Raw genomic sequence first — 19,447 nt, 5'->3', positions numbered from 1 at the left:
GGCATATTTGCTCCAATACATTTTCCTTGCATGTCAAAATAAAATATACAAAAACCTTTAACTTTTTGTAAGGGTTACATACATTTTTTGGAAGTGTGTCTTGACTGCCAAAGTGTTACTAGTTGTAGATCATGATCTAGATTTTTAAATTGATTGTAATGCATACAAAAAAAGGACACACAAAAACCCCACATAATCAGGACATAACCTAAAGCTTATCTTTGTACAGAGTACACACTACAATACACTACTGGAATGTATTTGCACATAAAGAGATTTGCTCCAGTCACTTTTCAGTGGTCAAATCAAATAAGACGTAACAATTGCAGTTGGTACATTGTACAATCTGTCCTGTAGTACAAGAAATGTAGAAATATGAAGTCATCGGTAGTAAAGGTCTAGAATAGAAATGGTCCTTTATCATAATGTCAATTCGATGTTAACCAACATCATGGTCAAATGAATTCCATTACAGAAAAGAGTACAAAGAATCGAACAGGAGTGGTGTTGACAGACATCAGTACATATACATGTACAGTTTTTAGACAATGGTTGAACTGAGCTTTGATCTAGTAATGGCATTGAAGAAAATGTTATCGGTAACAAACTGTGTATTAGCTAAGTCACATACTGTGTATTAGCTAAGTCACATAATTGTCATAACTAGTTAACAGAGCGATTCGACGTGAACTGTAAGACGTGGCTATTTTTTATCTGGAGTAACAGATCATCTAACAATATATCAGTACAGTGAATGGATAGTACTTAAAGAGTGGACATCTGGTAATCACAAGGAACAGAGCTGCAGTTACTGGAGGTAGAACGAGAGATAACATCTAGCTATACACATAGGAGACATGATCTGGCAAGCAATACTATTCAGGTGACTAATTTAAGAGGCTAGTTTTATACAGTAGTCTTTCAATGACAAATTTCATTCTGAGCTTCCTGACCGGGGAAGAAAAGTCCTTTACAATACTTTGTGAAAAGAGATACTGTAATTCTTGTTTCTTTCACTGTCACTTTATGTTCGCTGTTTTCACGGTTACCTCTGTACCATGAACTTGTTATCACAGTGAAAAGAAACTTATTATTTATGATTCCTTCACACATCCCATCTGTAAATCACTTGCCACCACCATGAAGTTAAAGTTCAGTGAAAATTTCTATTTTCCTTACACCATGAAATTTTGCTACCAAGAAGATAAAGTGAATTACAGTATCTCTGGAGCTGTGTTAGCCTGCCTGTGTCCATGGGACTATACAGCAGATTTCTCCACATCACTGAATGAATAAGATTTGATTTTAAATGTACGACCTCTCGATGAATCAGCTGAAAATCCTTTCCTGTGTACATTACGTAAACTTATCCCATAACCAACAATTAAACCTGTTTTAGCGTAACTTCTTACTGGCTGTTCAAGGGCTAGTATGAACATATGTACATGTCAAAGGAATAATCCTTAAATCATAAATACATTCTGCAATCCTGTTCAAAGCATATTTCCCATCACTAACACAGTAGATGAGGCTAATGTCCCCTCCGGCACCACAATGAACTTCTTACATGTACTTCTCATATGATTTAAAACAAAACAATTGATCAACTCATAAGAGCTCAGACTAGACAGGAAATTATACCTTTTACTACTAGAACAGCCGCTTCCTAAATTGGTGTAGCATATCAACTAATATTTCATATTAGGGTATGGTTTGCCTTACTCTGATCCTATTACAATACTATCTATTGTCAGAAATGAACAGCAGAAGCAATATTACAGCGAAGCTTTGTACAAATATACAATATACAGCAACACCCTGCCAAGAATAGGGTATAACATACAGTGTGCATCATGTTCAATATTTTTCATATGCAAAGCAAACTAACTTTGAATATTGCATCATGAAGGTAAACTTACACAAAATATATGTAGAAAGAAAATGAATTGACCAAAATGTTATGTAACTGTTTTGTGAAGAAAGCTTATAAGTCTTTTTACTCTGTACAACATCATTCTGTGGCCCACAGTTTATCAACTTGTCAATTTTTTTGATGAACCATGAATTGATTATTCCTCTAACACTGGACATGTGTGCTACACAGTATCTACATCCTCCTACACTCTGGTTGAAGCTGCTTCATACATGTAAATGTTTCTGGGAAACCATACCACAAAATAAATAGATAAATATAATTGCACTGGACGAAAAGATCTAAATCTCACCTATTTCACCCATGTATAAGCCTTATCTTGAACACTTTTGTTCATGATTTCCCACATATTTTTACACACCACCGGGATAATACCTCTTTTTTTACAGATTCTAGAATAGATTACCCTTTGTAACAGTGTGATAACTGCACCACTGATACATTAAGCACGATATGGGGTAAATAGATATTTTTATTGCAAAATTTGAATAATATTATAGCTTCCAGTTAGACACTTGAAAAGAAAGCAACTAATGGGTGCAACAGTTCTTTCATACATCCAGGCCTCCAACATCTCAAACTGTTATGTCTGAAGTAACAAGTAGTCCTTCAGTGTAGAAGGGATGGGAAGTTCTGAAACTCTTCGCAGGCCAAACTGCCCGAGCGCCGCGCGGATCACACAGCGAGCAAGGTGCTGCAGGTTGCGAGGCGACCGCGTCATGTCCTCCAGCCACGCCCTTTTCTGCGCTGGGATGGGCGGGGCAAAGAAGTCGGGCGCCAGGTATTTCCTGGAGATCATTGGCTGGGTGTCGGCTACCGACTGAGGGAAACAGGTGAGGGGGTAAGGGGAGTTTCCTTTTACCACAAAAAAATCACATGACGGGGTGAGCAGCTTTTGCTTACACATTCAATTGCCAACCACACCGACAATTAACCACAAATAAACTCCACAAATAAATTACATCCCAACTTGATTCTAGTGATCTAAACCACTGGCAATCATTCTATTCTATGTGTCCCATCCACAAATACCTGTAGTATGGTCATGTCTGTCCCACCCACACATACCTGTAGTATGGTCATGTCAGTGTCCCATCCACACATACCTGTAGTATGGTCATGTCAGTGACCCATCCACACATACCTGTAGTATGGTCATGTCAGTGTCTCGACTCTTCAGTTCCGAGGTGATCAGAGGACCGCTCTTTTTGTGCAGCAGCTCAGGCTTTGCTCCGTACGCGATCAGCAGCTCTCCAAGCTCCGGGCGTCGCTGGCCACGGAAGCCGTCCGTGAAACAGGCAAAGAACAAAGGGTAGGCTCCTGTGGATGGGATGAAAGCAATGGAGAGCATGTCGTGCATTTTATCTGTAAAGTGCTGAATTGAATTCAGTGCAAGAGGGAGGGAGCAATGTAGCATGGCAATACAGCACAACACAACAGAGCACATTAAACACAATACACCACAAAAATGCAATACAACACAAGACAATAGAGCACATTATAACATACTTTAAATGCAGAAATGTTCGCAGGGTTTAATTTCACGGTAGGGAGAAAATGGAGCGTTCGCGATGGTTTTGCATTCATGTTTGAAACAATAGTAGCACTACAGTCATACAATAGAACGGCTTTTTGCGGTGGTTTCAAGTTCGCGGTAAAGAGTTCACTGCAATAACTGTGAACAAAAAACCACAGCAAACATTTCTGCATTTACAGAAAAGGACACAGCACACCAGGTGAGTGTTCACTGTAGTGACAGTACCTGCAGTTGTCGGCAGGTTGACGTCTGTGTTGTACCCCAGTGTCAGCATGTCCTTCACCATCGCCATGGTGAACTTGTCGGTGTGGAACACCGCGCAGTGGAACGGGGAGTGACCCGAGGAGTTCATGGCGTTGGCGTCAGAGCCGTGCCTCAGCAGAGCGCGCACAGCGTCCGTCATCCCATGTCTCACGCTCTCGTGTAGCGGCGTCTCCTCTGAAATGGAAGTATGTTTGTTACTTTTTGAAAAAGGGAAAATCACAAACAGTATTCCCTAACATCCATACATGCAGCTCTTACTGCTGGGCAAGTTTGTGCAATGGATTGCATCAAATATTTGAGTGTATGTTGCTGCTACAAAGTTTTCTGTAAAAAAACCAACACGCTGTGAACTATAGTCTTTCGTAATACTCAGCAATGACCTGTGGTTCCAGACTGTATTCATCCTAGGTGTTTAATACCACTCTTACTGTGTGTTAGGAATGCTCATCTCACCAGTATGGTACACAGGTAGTGATAAGATGCCGATATCACCTGTCTGGTACACAGGTAGAGACAGGATGTCCCTCCCCATGGCGTTCTGCAGGTGTGTGAGGACTCCCTTCTCACTCTGCCTGTAGCTGGAGATGTACAGACTGGTCCTGCCCAGCTCGTCCTGCGAGTTGTAGTCGGCGCCGTTGATGATCAGCTCGCGGATACAGTCCACGTGGTCGTTTGTCGCTGCCAGATGCAGGGGCGTGGTGCCGCCCGGGTGAGGGTACGCTGTTAACACACACAATCATTACTCTAGTGCTACATGGGAGCGGAGGAGTTCCAAATAATCACTTCAAGAGGGAATTTCAAAGTCATATGTTGTGCTACTTTCCTAGCCATATAATGTGTTGTGTACATGGTCAGCCATTGTGCTACATGTTCATAGTCATGTCTTGTTCTGTAAAGCTCGTGAACTGTATAAGAACTGTACCACGGAAGTTCAAAGGTAGTTGTTATGATAAGAGAAAAACTTTTTGCTTCACCTGCCAGTTCTACATGTGCTCACTTTGTACTGAACTTCTGTCCATGTCTCACCTGTGTAGGCCCCAGGTTTGGAGTACTTGGTTCCCTTGTTAGGATCAGCTCCTGCCTCCAGCAGGGCGTGCAGACACTGTACATGTCCCCCCTCCCCTGCCAGGTGTACAGCTGTCACGTCAAACCGGTCACAGGTGTTCACATCAGCTGAAAGGACATATATCGACTACACATGTAGGTACTTCTGCCACAGTGTTAGTGCATTATAATTCATTACCTACCATCTGGTCATTTGAATGTCTAACCTTCATGAACATAAAGATTGCAAATTGGTTTATTCTCTCTCAAGAGAGAATCTATATTGAAGAACACAACTTACACAGATGAACATTGATCCTTGGTGTGACTTTGGATTTAAACCTGATCACAGGCACCTGTGAGTAAGGTGGCTGAGCTAACCTACCAGCATGTTGTATGAGTACCCTGACACAGTCGGCATGTCCAAACTTTGCAGCCTCTTGTAGGGGTGTCAGGTAGTTCTGAGACGCGTAGAACAGAGTTCTGTACAACAGGACAAAGCACAACACCCGTCAAGTCATACATTTCACATAGTACAACTACACTGATACATTTACCAATCATCTTTCTGTTGATGTTGTCAATTAGACTCAATATAGCGCATAGTAAACATGAGGTCAGATTATGCAGTATGCATGCATTTGAGTATCAATATGTGCTTTGGGGATAATATGGCTGGGAAACTAAGATTCATACAAATTTCTGTTGAGAGGTTCAGTAGTGATGTCTCAAGTTATAACAGCTGAACATTCAGACATGGAATAATGAGAGGACAGAACACTAGCCTGGATGGCAGACCCCCAATATCTAAAATATCACACAATAGATATCTTAGAGATTGGGGGTCTGGCATCCAGGCTAACAGAACATTAACAATGACACAGACTGTGTAATGACTGTACTTTAATGTCAAGATCTGCAATTGATTACATTGACTTTCAATGAAGGCTTTCAGATGTATTTTCCCAAGTGGTATGACACTAGCTAGGATCATCTAACATTTAAATGTAAGGATTTGTTATATGGATGACATCCTCTGAGCACCTCAAAATTGATGGTGAGCGTGTGAAAAAAATAAAAGTTGGACCAAAATAAAAGGTGCCTTCATTATGAAATCTAAGTTTTTAAGTAGTCAGGAAGGTTTTACAAATGATTGAAATTACAAATAGTAAACCAAACAATAAATTACTTTCATTTTCTTGTAAGGTTAGAAAATTCAGGGCTCGAAATACATCTTGTTCAAAGAGTAATTTTATGACAAAATCAGTATGTTTTACAATAGAAAGGGCGGCATTGTAATTGTATGACATTGGTATCTGGTATGGTTTCATATTTGCTCCTTTTACAGCTCCTTTTACAATTTACAGTATTGTCACAAACTTTATTTCTTTTGGAAACAGCTGAAAATCGATACAAATCATCCATATAATCGAGTCAGTGTGGCACCGTGGCCAAAACAATAATAAATGTTCTAAATGTACTTAAAGTAATGCGATGGCCCCTCTGTTCCCAAGAAACCATTAAATTTTTTATGCTGTACAAAAATGACAACAAAGGTTCAAGATCGAGGCAATGCAGCCAAAGAGATCTCTTTTAAACCTCCTAAAAAGTCAAACTTAACTCAAAGGAAATTCACAGCAAGAATTGATGAAGTATTCATGTTTATCAATGGTATTTCAGTCAATCCCTTTTCAATGCCATGCAAACGCATCATATTACAACGAAATAGAACACAAACTTCTGCTTTAGACGTTGGATTTCTGTCTGTGCTGTTGAACTTGAAGACATCTGATGCAGACAGACGTGTCACGAGCAAATGGAAATTTCCATTTACAATGTGACCTGAAGTTGCATACGCGTCCATATCAAAAACGACGCCTCTCGTTGTGGTTTTACCGAAAACAAGCATAATGTAAAGGCTCAACTCTCAAATGTACTGCTGAATGATTAAAAAGACGTCACGCCCCCACTGCAAGACTTTCGTACGGGTTTCTGTCTGTCGCCCCCCTCCCCCTTAAAACCATTCAATACGATGTTTTGACCAATAAAATGCGACCTGTTGAATTCCTCTGCATCCACAGACGCGCCCACTTTCAGTAGATTTCTGATGACTGAGCCTTCACCCTTCCTTGAAGCCTCCACAAGTTGCCTTCCAAGTGAAATTTGCCGTTGCCGTTCCTGTTCACGGTCACGGAAAGCCATATTTTTGGCGAATCCCAGCAGACGGGTTGGAACCACGCTCAGAAGCGCCACTTGGCGGAAATATATGCAGTGCAGCAATAATATTGACCGTGCAATAGTGACATCTGGCGACTCAAAGAAATATTACACATTCTAAAACATTTGTACTAGTATGTGCCTCTTCTCATTTATGATGAAAGAAATGTGCTTTTTTTACAATTAAGTGTTATATCAACATCACAGTTTTCAAATGTGATAAAGCATAAATTTATTCTATTGAAATGACTTGAATTAACAAAAGTGTATCCCCCTGTATCATCTAAATTGGTACAATCCTTTCGCAAAGGCTGTCGGGAGCTTCGAACCAGGAAGTGTGAAAAACTTGCAGGAAGTGTGGCAGTAAAAGTTTTGTCTCCAGGTATGGGACGTCTGTAGCTTAATTCGTTACCTATTGATATCATTGATAACATCCAACGACTGTTATGGTGTCTAAGAACCCTTCAGCAGACGAGGTGCAGCGATGGGGACCAAGTGAAGTGGCAGAATGGCTAGCACAGGTCAGAAGTTTTACAACTCTTAAACTCTAACTACCTGTTAAACCATTTTACGGTACTAAGAGGGACTGGTCGATCCGGTCGTCGTGAAAATGAACAGAATGTTGTTTGTTCTGTTTAATCATAACGATAAGAGCTGTTTCTCGGCCTTTTCAAGCGTATCTAAACGCTACTGGTGACGATTTCCTGCTTCACGTGCACCTCAGGTTTCCCTTGTATAGACCTGTCAATCTACTGCCTCCCAACCTACTCAAAACTTAAATCTCTCTTTCACTGTTTGGAACAAGTTTATTTTTACTTCCTGATCAAAAAGAGATCGACCTATTGGACACATGGTGACGTTTTATGAACATGAGCCACTCTCAAGTCATTAATCATTAAATAGAAGTAGACTTATTCAGATAACTTCCTTGAGTGACTAACCAAGTAATCCTTGCTATCTCTATAAAATGAAGTCCTTTGTAGGGACTGTAAGGTATACAATGTAATACAGGGAAAAGGGTTCATATTGAGAGCCCCTGCCAGACCTCACCCCTTTCCTGATATTTTTCTTGACCCTCCCCCCCCCCAGGTAAAGAAATATACTCCCTATGATGATTGACATCTATCAATTTTACATGTAAAACACAAAATTTCTGAACAGAACAAACATGATCAAAAGAATTATCATATTAAGATCACTGTTCTTATTTACTTTTTATTGAAGAATTATGATAAAATCCATAGGTCACCCAAGGAGGTTAAAATTGGGTCACCTAAGGTTAAACAACACAAGTAACATTATATTTTGCTTCAAAGTGATTATAAATGTTAGTACAGTATTAGAATATAGATTCTAGCAATGTTATGATAAACAATAAGTCTAAGATCAGAAAGTACTAGTACTAGTAGTAGATATGTATTATTTGAAAGGTGAGTGTTCATGAATAGTGGACAGGTATGTAAACTGATGACTCGACTGAAGCGTCATGCTTCGTCCTCATAGGTTTGACGGATTACTTAAAGCAACCTCCTTGCTTAAAGCATGCCAAAGTTCACAGCTGATGACATCATATGATGAAGGGCAGTCCATCATGCACACTGAAAAATTGAAAAAAACAATGGCTGACATTTATGATTATTGGACCAATGAATATTAGAAAAACATTATGAATTCATTTGTACTAACAGGAATTCTTTTTATTCATTTCAGATTGGGCTTGAGGATTGTGTGCGGTTTTTCCAGGACAGAAATGTCACTGGGGCAGAACTGCTGGTAAGGCTCAGCTAGTAAATGTCACCTTTAATTACATGCACATGACTTGTTCTTTCTGGTTTTCGTATTAGTTCAAGTTTATATCCAGTCCATTTTCATATTCCTTCCGCCATGGTCCTTCCTGTTCTGTCACAACACAATATGAAATGTTTTATGACTTTTTCTATCCTCCAGGCCCTGGACGAATCCCAGCTGTTCAGATGGCAGGATCTTCCCATTAAGAGGAGAAGGTACACGTGTGGGAGATTTTTAATCCTACCAACTTCTGTATACAGAATACTTTGAATATGCTGTGTGCCTTTGACATCCACTGTGGTCCTACCTCTCTAGCCTAGTCTAGATTTTCAAAACAATTTGGAGCTTTTGTAATGACCCTGACCTGTGACATCATGCAATTAGTGATAACTAGTAGGTCATGTGATCTATTATGTCTACACATGTTTGGTTAGATGATATCATGCAGCTACAAATTGCATGGTTTGGTTTGAACCAGGGAGTTGGAGACAAGACTCATAGACTCATACTACTCATAGATATATAGATAGAGACAAACCTCTTTACCAGTAGACTTTGTTTTAGAATCATAATTTATATACAGTTCAAACAATTTCCGTATTGTTTTTGTCTTTACAGAGAAGTTGCAAAACATATAGAAACCTTGAAGTCAAAGAAACAAGAAAAGAAATCAAAGTTCAGGTAGGAGAACTTGAGAATTTTGCCGTTTTCAGCTGTGTCTATTGATGGTAACATTAAGATGGAGAATTTTTTCTAAAACTACTTTTCTGTTTGCTGTCTATTTTTTCTGCATTGCCTTTAACGTTGTATAGTACTAGTATTAGCTTTAGCTGTACTTTTAGGAAAATTGTGATTAAATTTACTTTGTATTTCTCAATACTACTAGCCTCTTTTCAAAGAAACCACAGTTACCCAGCAAGGACTATCAACATGAGCCAAGTGAGTATGAAGCTTTCTACTCACTCTCTGTTACTACTTTCTGTGTAATCTTGCAGTGTTTATATGTAAGGTTATACAGTGTTTGCAGTTGTTGGAGAATAGAAGCCATGAAGTATAAAATGATGTACATGTATGATCTAAGTGCATCATCCAGCTTTGATTACTACCTCCTTTGCTGTATTCATTTATTTTTCTTCTTGTGTATTTTCAGCGACTCCAGACGATGATGAAGGATGGTCATCTGATGAGTTTGATGACACCGTAGGTATCAATATCACAGATGATCAAACATTAAAGAAGCATATACATGTATCTTACTGTCACAGTTGCAACAAAAATGAATGTCCTTTAAAGCTGTAAATGAAATCACATTCAGATTATCACAGCTACTTAAACAAACATTTGTATGTGTATTCCACAGTTGACAACAATGAGACAGGAATCAATAGAATGGCAGGAGTGTTTAGATGAAAATGGCTTCAAGTACTACTGGAACATTACAACAAATGGTGAGACTGTTTATTGGGCAGCTCGTACAGAATGGGGAATTCTGTCTGGCACAGATTGCTGGTACCTCTGTTTAATTTCTTGGATGCTTAAGACTTTTCTCTATATATGCATGTATATGTGTCCAATATCTTGCCACTACTGAACTCTATATATGCATGTATATGTGTCCAATATCTTGCCACTACTGAACTTTTCTTTAGTCTGCCTTGACCACTTTTGTGTGCTATTGCAAAGTTTAACTAGATTCAGAGAGATACAAAGCTTTAGAAAGCATTGTGACACAGATATCGAAAATATACAACATTGAGAAACCTACCAGTTTCTTTTCAACACAAATATCAGATAGATGTTGATATTTAGCAGACTGATTTTGCTAAGTTTCCAGAGTCCCAGCACCACTTTGTTCATGGGATCACTGCTGGATTGATCATGCTTGTAGTAAGTTGTACTTTGAGCTATTCTAATCTAATCTAAACTTCTCAGAGACCAGTTGGGACAGACCAGACAAGTTCCTGCCGGTGGATTCTGGTACCCAAGAGGATGAAGAGGATGCTAGTAACGACTATGAACCCCCACCAGATGCTGTGAGCCCTCAGGACACTCAGCCACCTCATCGCAGGGTAGGGTGTGTTTTTCTAACATTGAAAGCCATGTCATCATGTCAATAAGCTCAATGAAAATGGATTACATGTTATCTATTAGTTTTTAGTAATTTTCAAAAAAGTTCATTTCTATCTCCCTTTTTTTATGTTGTAGATGAGTGTGCTATGTTTATATCTTTTCTTTGCTCCCACACACAGCAACCCATGCCGCTCCCCACCCAGTCTACCGAGGACCAAGAGACATATGAAGTTCCAGATCACGATAGTGAGTCTCTCATCCATGTTCTTATGCATTACTACCTGTAATAGTCCAGACAATCTCCCAACATGCAATTTACAATGAATACCTATTTTAGATATGACTTTTTTTAAACACATTTTAAACTTTACGAGAAGGATATATTTTTGGGAGCGTTTGTGTGTGTGTGGAATCTGTGGATAAGTAGCATAACTTGGGAAGGCCTGGATGGATTGTATTTATATTTCGTATGTGGGTAGGTCTTCTTTGTAAATGTTATCTCCTTGAATTTGTCTACATATGTATTTTCTCTTTCATTCGTTTTTTTGTATGATAAAGCTGGTTATTATTTGTCAACTGTCAAAAGTACATGTATGAAGTAGACAAGATAATTTAGTCTTCCTTACATTGACTTTGATCATAAAAGCAAACAGTTTTATACGCCAGTCCTGCATGTACATGTATATAACCAAAGCCTTTTATTTGCACAGATGACTCTGGAGGGTCTGACTATGAAGAACCAATGGAAGAGCAACAGCGTAAGTGGACTTTGAGCACTTAGTGCTTACCAACAGCCACATTTACTTCTTCCACAGTGGCAACATTCATCCTTGTTCAAACAATGATTTCTGCTTTTTTTGTATCATGATAAGTGATTTGTTTGTACCAGGTGTACATGTGTCTTTCCCTGAAGGAATTGCAGTCTCTCTGCAGCAAAACATGAGATACATGTACCATCATCTTTGTTTGTACAACTTAGTTACATGTGTATTAGTCCTAGTTAAAAAGAAGACATCTTCTGCAAACCTTACAAATTTCATTTTTCATTTCATTTATTTATACAGGGCAAATACAACTCAGGCTGTGAAGATAGAATAATAGATTAAACCATGGACAATTCAAAGTATAGTTTTTAAAGGTTTCTTTCACCTGTTTTATATTTTCTAATAATTGTTCTGCTGCCTTCCAACAGCACCCGTGCCCCACAGACCTCCAGTTAACAAGCCTCCTCAGCAGACCTTGCCGCCTGCTAGGGTAAGGCAACATTTTTTGGCCATGCCTCATAGTCTAGTATATGTGCAGTTTGCAAGAATTCCATGAATTGCATATGACCTGTCATGCATAGTTTTTGTTTTGAAGAAAATCCCTAAAGCAAATACCATGGACATAGTTATGTTTTTATTACCAGCCCTGTTATTTGGTAGTTGTAGTTAGTAAAACACGTTTGACATCTTGTAGATTTAACTTTTCTACTGACATGATCTCACCACAAGAATGTTTTCCTTTCCAATGTATATTCTGTATGATTTTTTTCTTTATTATAATCTTTTAGATAATTTTTCGCTGTTTTTGTCTCCTCCCCATTTAGGCCAATAAATTCAATGTAAATGTGGCAGAAAGAAGGTATGTCACTTTCATTTCTGAATATGTAGCAACTTGTGACAGATATATTTGTAATCTTAAGAAATTGTAGTTACCAGTCCTGTACTCTTACGTGTAACTTTATGATGACTCAACTTTAAAGCGTATTACATTGTGTTTTAAAGAGGTATCAAGAAAGATGAGTCCAAACATGATATTGATGTGAGTGAAATGCTGAACATTCGTTTGTTCTGTTCTCTTTTTCTCAGAATGCCTCCTCTTCCTGGAAGGCAACAGAAGCCTGCACTGGTTAGTGTTCTTATGTCTTGTCTTTGTCAGCAGGGCTAGCCCTTTGTAATAGGAGCCACAGGCTAGTTTGACAGCCCTGTGTGTCCTGAACAGCCAAAGCAATTAAATGAATACCGGTAAACACCAGACAGTAGACTAGTTAGGCTATTTTGTATCGACCCATACTACTACTCATTCACCCTCTGGACAATAGTTTAGAATTACATGTATCTTATGAACAAAGGACTAAACTTGATAAAACCAACATCAGGATGAATTTGGACTTAGCCCAACGTTTTGGCTGAAATCCATCAACCTTGTTGAAGGTATGTGGTTAATCCAACAGAAATGAAGGAAGGTAAAAGTACTAAACCTTAAAACATCAATCTCTTAAAAGCGATTATCTATGCTTAATATATGTATTGTAGACTTTAATTTGATTAATTTTAAAGTAAGTCTGCATGCATGCTGTGTGACTTTGTGTGACAATTTTTATATATTAAACTTTCTAAGTATTATGTGTGCAGGTCATACACCCATATACAACATTCATACCAGTATTTCAATTCAAAACGTCTCTATAGACAAGTATGTAATCTTCTATCACCTTCTAATGCTTTAGGCCAGTCAGCCTCAGCCTGAGGACACGTATGAGGAATTTGCTGAGAGTGGAGGTCCAGAGGAAGAATATGAAATGCCAATGCAAGGGGTAGATATTTCTTTCTCATGTGCTTCTTCCTTTTAGGTGTTTTGTAAAGTTTTGAAAACGTGATGGATTTAAACTTTACTGCTCCTAGATATTGTAATGAATATGTCAGATAAATTTGTTGTTATGTCTTGTTGTGGTGGGACATACATGTATGCATTAAAACTCATTGCCTCTTTTTTCTTTTTTCCAGGGACCTGAAGAGGAATATGAAGTGCCTGACAGTGGTAGGTGCCAAGTTTCTTTCAGACCTTCGTTTCGCATGTCTTTTTTCCTTGAATATTCAAGTATTTCCAACTCAAGTTACATTTTCTGATGTTGAAGAATAAAAGAATTAAAGTAGTCACCACATTCAAACTCAAAACGTGATGTTTCATTCAAACTCAAAACGTGAAGTCTTTCTAACCTTTTAATGGTTTGGATAAATGCAGGTTGTTTTTGGTTGTAGTGCAGTTACATCTGAAACAAATAATTGATGTATACATCTACCATTCTGACAAAATCCAAGGACAACTATCACATTTGAATTACTTATGGATCTGCTTAAGTACAAATTAGCTTTTAGTGAGAAAGTTAAAGGAACTTGATATTCATATTGATTGAACTGAACAGCAGTGGCATCAGAAACACCTACATCAGATTGAATTGAAGCACATACATTGTGTGGAATAATGTTTCTACTTTTTATGTTGTAGAATCCTTTTCATCTGGTCGCCTGCCCCAGAGTACAGTCCCACCTGTCCTTGGTAGGAAGCCTCTGCCACCTCCACCAGATGAAGAGCCGCCACCTGCACTCCCTCCAAAGCCAACCAAGCCTGGCCCTACTTCCCACATGACGACTATGAACAAAGTCCTTCCAAATCCAACACCTGACTCAAGACAGGCTCCCAAAGTCCCAACTAGTGCCAAATCGACCAGACCGCCCCCTCTCCCTAGCCCCAGCACAAAACCAGAGTCTCCTTTTACCGGTGGACCTCCAAACTTCCCTACAAAAAAGCCACAAGTAACATCACCTCTTGCTTCTGGGCAGAAATCTGGAGCAAAATGGCCGCCAGCTGATGCATCATCAAATGTCAGACCGTCACAGCTGAAGAATGTTGGCAAGCAAGCGTCGTCCTCTTCGCAACCTTCGCTACCAAAATGGAAGCAGAATACGCCTGAAACATCATCCCCTTCACAGCCTTCGCTACCAAAATGGAAGCAGAATACACCTGAAACGTCATCCCCTCCACAGCCATCGCTACCAAAATGGAAGCAGACTCCACCTGCAGTGCCTTCTCAGGGCAGGACACCTGGGGTGAACAGAATAGCTTCACAGTTTGAGGCAAAGCAAGAAGCCCCTTCACCAAAGTCTCCCGGGCCAGTGAAAAACAAAGTTTCTGGGATAGCCAGCATGTTTGAGAAGCAGAACCTGCACTTGAGTCCTGCCTCATCACCCCCATCTGGCAGCACCAGAAGCCCTCGTAAGTTACTGATCTTGAGGAAATATCACGTAAGATAATATCACCAAGTGACCAAGGCCACATGTGAAAGACTGGCTCAATGTTTTCATTAGGTTAGCAAAAGCAGATTATCTTGTCGCAGAAAAAGAATCCTGGACAGGTATAATTATAACACTGAAACTTAAAGGATACAATTGAAGGAAAAATTTTCATGATTCAGACATCAGTCGGATAACAAAAATGCCCAAGAATTGGTTTTACAGGCATATTTTTCCCTTAAAGTTTGCATTTGAAGGGTTTTCCTTAAAAAGTGTTATTTTTTCAGACCGATCATCTCCGCGGACGTCCACTTTATCTGTCGCATCTACAACCTCCTCCAGCTCAGCTGCATCATCAGGTAAGGAATAAAATCTTTGAGAACAGAATTTTTTTTTCTGTCCTAGTGATACTAAAAAAAAAACTTAGTACTTTTTTAGATCTACAATGTACTGCAGAATGATTTTAATATGAAACAGGCAGTTTGTAGTGGAGATGCAAATAATAAGCTGCAAATTATGCAAATAAAATTCTTGTTATTTGTCAGCTTTTGCTTGACCAGATGAATTTCAGATTAATTCCAGATGAGGCATTAGAAGCACGCAGTGCCCAAACGCAGTGGATGTTTAAAAGTAGGAATTCAAAGGAATTCACTTCTGCTCTTAAGTATTGTTTCATTAAGGGAAAACCCTTTTCCTTCCATCTCCCTCACAATCAACATTGTACTTCTCTTACACAATCATCTCAGGCTCTGCAGACTCATTCTTAGACAAGAGAGCATCACATTCCTCTGCTTCTTCTGCGTCTGGAGACTCCATACATGACGAGCTTCTCCCTGGACAGAGACCAGGGGGCCCCGGGGGAGTCCCCGCCCTCCCAGTACACCAGAGAGGGAAGCCTGGCTCTGCTGGGACACCCCCACCTCCACCACCTATAGCATCCATTCCAAGTACCAAGGCAAAAAGCAGAGGTTGGCATTCCTAGCACATTTTCTGCAAACCTGAATGTTTTAATAGGGCTGATTCACAGATGTGATGTACAGTGTGGGGCTTGAAATCCTTGAAAATTTCTCTTTCCTTGAAAATTTGGTCCAAATTGAAGACTTTTTATGTTAGAAGGAACATGTAGCTCCTAAGCTTTCCCAATTTTGTTTAAAATTTTTCAGTTCACCTTTTTTTTTCATATTAAAGGGCAGATTTGAGTTGTGTGGTCTAAATCTAAATATTACTAAGTATATTCACAGTACAGATGCACGATTCTGAGCTGTATGACCCTCGTTCCTTTGTGTGTCGTGTGTGTTTAATATCTAGACTCTTTTGACTTTCTGGTGGAGCAGAATATTTAAGATTGAAATTTGTGTTCATTCTTTCATGGAGCCTTGTTTCACTTTCGGTGTATTTTAACATACACATATTGTCTCCTATGGCCAGCACTGACTTTATATCTGCCTTCGTCAATTCCCTTGAAATCATAACATTTAGGTATTTGGGAACAATTCTATTGTAATGTCTTGTCTTTGTCAGCAGGGCTAGCCCTTTGCAATAGCCACAGGCTAGTTGGGCAGCCCTCTCTGTGTGTCCTAAGCAGCCAAACCAATAAATAAAATAAAATGAATAAATTGTGAACATTGTAAGAACTTTATTTTACAGACATAAGAAGTAGGCAGCTGCCTGCTACACCCCCGTCGGGAGCCCGAGGCCCCCCACCCCCATCCATCCAGGCAAAGAAGCCCGTCCCCAGCATGCCGCTCCCGGAGCCGGAGCCTCTCCAGGGGGGTCTGTACGAGTTCCCATGGTACCATGGGGAGGTGGAGCAGAGGCAGGCTAGTGCTGCACTGAGGGAATATGGGAAGGTTAGTCAAACATGCTGTTCAATTCTTGGTGTGCTTGGAGTTTGAGGTCACGTATGTATGAATACTATAGTGTCATGCCAACAAGCACTTGTAATATGTGATTATTGGTAGATTGATGATTGTCAACTAACTGCTTGCTTGCTCATTATAAGAACAGCAATACAGCAAAACTGGAATGCATGTTGGAGAAGCAGATTGGTGGTATTTGAGAAGCTTATGATTTTTTCTTTCAATAATAGAATGTTCAGTATGCAAGTAACATTGCCATTTATTTCTTTATAGGACGGTGCATTCCTGATCAGAAAGAGTACAAGGGACCCCACTAGACCGTACACGTTGGCTCTTATTTACCAGAGAGCCATCAAGAAAGTCCAGATACGCTACAGGTCAGACCAAAAGTATGCCCTGGGCACGGAAAAGGAGGATGAAGATGTGAGTATAGCACCTCTGAATATGTGTGCTTTGCTTTGCTTTGCTTTGCTGGTATTTTCAATGTAATACCAGTTTTAGATGAACAGTACTTGAAACAAACAATTAAGGGAGAATTAAGTAGATCCATATCTTAAACCTGGATTTTAACCTCTTTGGGAAATAAATTACGTTTCATCCTTTTCTTTCATTTCATCCTCTACAATCAACCCTTTGTGATGTCATTGTTCTCTATGCCTCTATCCCCAGACCTTCTACAGTATTCCAGACCTGATTGAGTTCCACCAAACACATGACATCCTGCTCTCACAAGGAGGGAAGACCAAGCTGACAGAAGCAGTGTACAAAAATTACTGACCAAAATATAAGAATTAGAGCAAGATGAAGAGGGACTGTCTGTCATGGCCATGGTTAAAGTAACACCTTTAATCTCTCCTGAAACTTTGCATCATGGGCAGGTGAAAAGTTTACATGTGCCCCAGTGCCTTTTCTTGGGGACCCAAATTTGGATGGGTAGATGTGGCAGCTTCTAGTTATAAGGTAAGTCAGAATTTAGGACAAAACATGTTAGATAGTAATGCTGCCAGTAATGTGTCTAAACTGCCTGAAGCCCGGAGACTCCCACACTGACTGCCTACTGGAGTGTTTCTGTAAGGGCAGTTGTTAAAGCATACCATACTTGATATTGTTTACTCAAGGGACCAAATCTTATACCTACCCGTATGGCGAGTTTCACTTTCATATTGATAGATAAATTTGTCAAAGGTGACTACAATTAGATACATGTACATGTATCTGAGGCACTTCTATCTGTAATAGACAGTTGAGTACATGTATATACTACGAGAATTTCATCATACTGTAATACACTTGATGGTTTGTATACCTTAATTTGTCAAACACACTGTGGAACGTAACAGTACTAATAGCTATGGCCTACATCTAAGGAGTAGAACTTGGTAATTTTTGTTTATTTTGGTATTCTTGAACTACCGGTAATTTCCTGAACAAAAACAGAATTTTATGCATGGTCATTGCATGTCATAGTTATTAAGACTGGTATCTATGGTGCCTTTTATCTTAATGGACAAAAAGCTTTTAACCTCCTATAAGAAGATTTTGTAATTTACACCTTTTAATCGGCTGTAGTTAGAGGGTAGTCAGCTTTTAAGTTTTTGTCTGTTTTTTTATTGTCAATAAAATTGTGAATATATATATATACATAATTAAGGCAAAAAGAATAATTTTAACACCGCTCTGAAATCATGTGCAGAAAAATTGAACAGATAAAACAAAAAAAATGCTCCCAACCTAAACCATGAAAGAATGCATCTAAGTCCTTTTAGAAGCTTTGTGATAGATACCATGATGTATGTTACATCATGTTCTATCTAAATGTTCATTTATCATGTGTCATTTCTTTATTTGGTAATCTAGGCTGATGTAGTTTTTTGTTTGCTTTTTTGCAGTATCTTTTGGGTTCCCAAGGATGGGATTCCCAATATCTAGTTACCATTAAGAAATTTGAATTTTGATGCACTGAGCACTAGTGTCTGTATGTACACACTCGTGTGCACGTAATTATAAGTTATGATGTACAAATGTAGGTAACAAAGCAATACAATCATGTACATTGTGGATGAAGAATAGGAAATGTAGCTGCACTGGGTTCAGTAAGCTGCAATATTGCACTGTAGGAATCTTATCATTTTTTTTCAAATGTTTTGTAATTGTGAACTATTCAGGAACAGTGCCATAACTCAAGTCTTTACCAGGCTCCATAGGATGCTTAAAAAAAAGTACAAATTGGGCAAATAGACTGAATGAAATGCCAGAGGAGTTGCGGCCATAAAGGAGATCTTACTATGAACTGAGTGACTTGAAACATCATGAAATGGCAAAAACACAGAGCCATGTTGCTGTAACATTAGGTACAAAAATGAATGTACATTGTAATGTTACCGGTCACACGTCAGTGGACATGGAGAAGCATTGTGCAAAACTCACAGTACAGTAGTAAATAGTATGGGCAGAGCTCTATCCACTCGAGCTGTGTTGAACATGGAGTTGCTCCTGAGTTATAGCCACCACCTCAAAACATAAAATTTCACCTGTTTACCACTTTTTTCAGTAAGATCTAAAAGATGGACTTTGGTGTTTTAACTAATGTAAAATATTTTCTGAAACAAGGTTTACCTTTAAGAAATAAAACATTTCCAGGCTATTCAGCAAGTTTCTTGGAGTGATCTTTTCGGTGCTT

The 19,447-nt window shown here is 39.1% G+C and overlaps 2 protein-coding genes across 2 annotated transcripts; one reads left to right on the top strand and one right to left on the bottom strand.

Moving 5' to 3' along the window:
• Nucleotides 1–196: 196 nt before the first annotated feature.
• On the bottom strand, nucleotides 197–7,048 carry LOC136430866 (ankyrin repeat and SOCS box protein 16-like). Its single transcript, XM_066421919.1, has 7 exons — nucleotides 6,835–7,048; nucleotides 5,164–5,261; nucleotides 4,761–4,907; nucleotides 4,227–4,454; nucleotides 3,696–3,908; nucleotides 3,078–3,253; nucleotides 197–2,753 (listed from the first exon to the last, which is right to left on the bottom strand). Exons 1-7 carry the CDS (start codon nucleotides 6,978–6,980, stop codon nucleotides 2,517–2,519), a joined length of 1,245 nt encoding a protein of 414 aa, XP_066278016.1. The 5' UTR covers nucleotides 6,981–7,048; the 3' UTR covers nucleotides 197–2,516.
• Nucleotides 7,049–7,305: 257 nt separating this feature from the next.
• Nucleotides 7,306–19,415, top strand: LOC136430864 (lymphocyte cytosolic protein 2-like). The gene is made up of 21 exons (XM_066421917.1): nucleotides 7,306–7,516; nucleotides 8,706–8,768; nucleotides 8,943–8,998; nucleotides 9,402–9,464; nucleotides 9,670–9,722; nucleotides 9,934–9,983; nucleotides 10,144–10,231; nucleotides 10,716–10,852; nucleotides 11,033–11,099; nucleotides 11,564–11,611; nucleotides 12,046–12,107; nucleotides 12,442–12,476; nucleotides 12,704–12,743; nucleotides 13,345–13,431; nucleotides 13,622–13,655; nucleotides 14,124–14,891; nucleotides 15,196–15,267; nucleotides 15,655–15,876; nucleotides 16,556–16,758; nucleotides 17,041–17,190; nucleotides 17,437–19,415. The coding sequence occupies exons 1-21, from the start codon at nucleotides 7,442–7,444 to the stop codon at nucleotides 17,542–17,544; spliced, it is 2,481 nt and encodes an 826-aa protein (XP_066278014.1). The 5' UTR covers nucleotides 7,306–7,441; the 3' UTR covers nucleotides 17,545–19,415.
• Nucleotides 19,416–19,447: the final 32 nt, after the last annotated feature.

The sequence above is a fragment of the Branchiostoma lanceolatum genome, chromosome 3 (genome assembly GCF_035083965.1).
Source record: "Branchiostoma lanceolatum isolate klBraLanc5 chromosome 3, klBraLanc5.hap2, whole genome shotgun sequence".
NCBI classification, from domain to species: domain Eukaryota; kingdom Metazoa; phylum Chordata; class Leptocardii; order Amphioxiformes; family Branchiostomatidae; genus Branchiostoma; species Branchiostoma lanceolatum.
The sequence above is the reverse complement of the archived record's forward strand: the minus strand, read 5'-3'. Positions and strand labels throughout refer to the sequence as shown.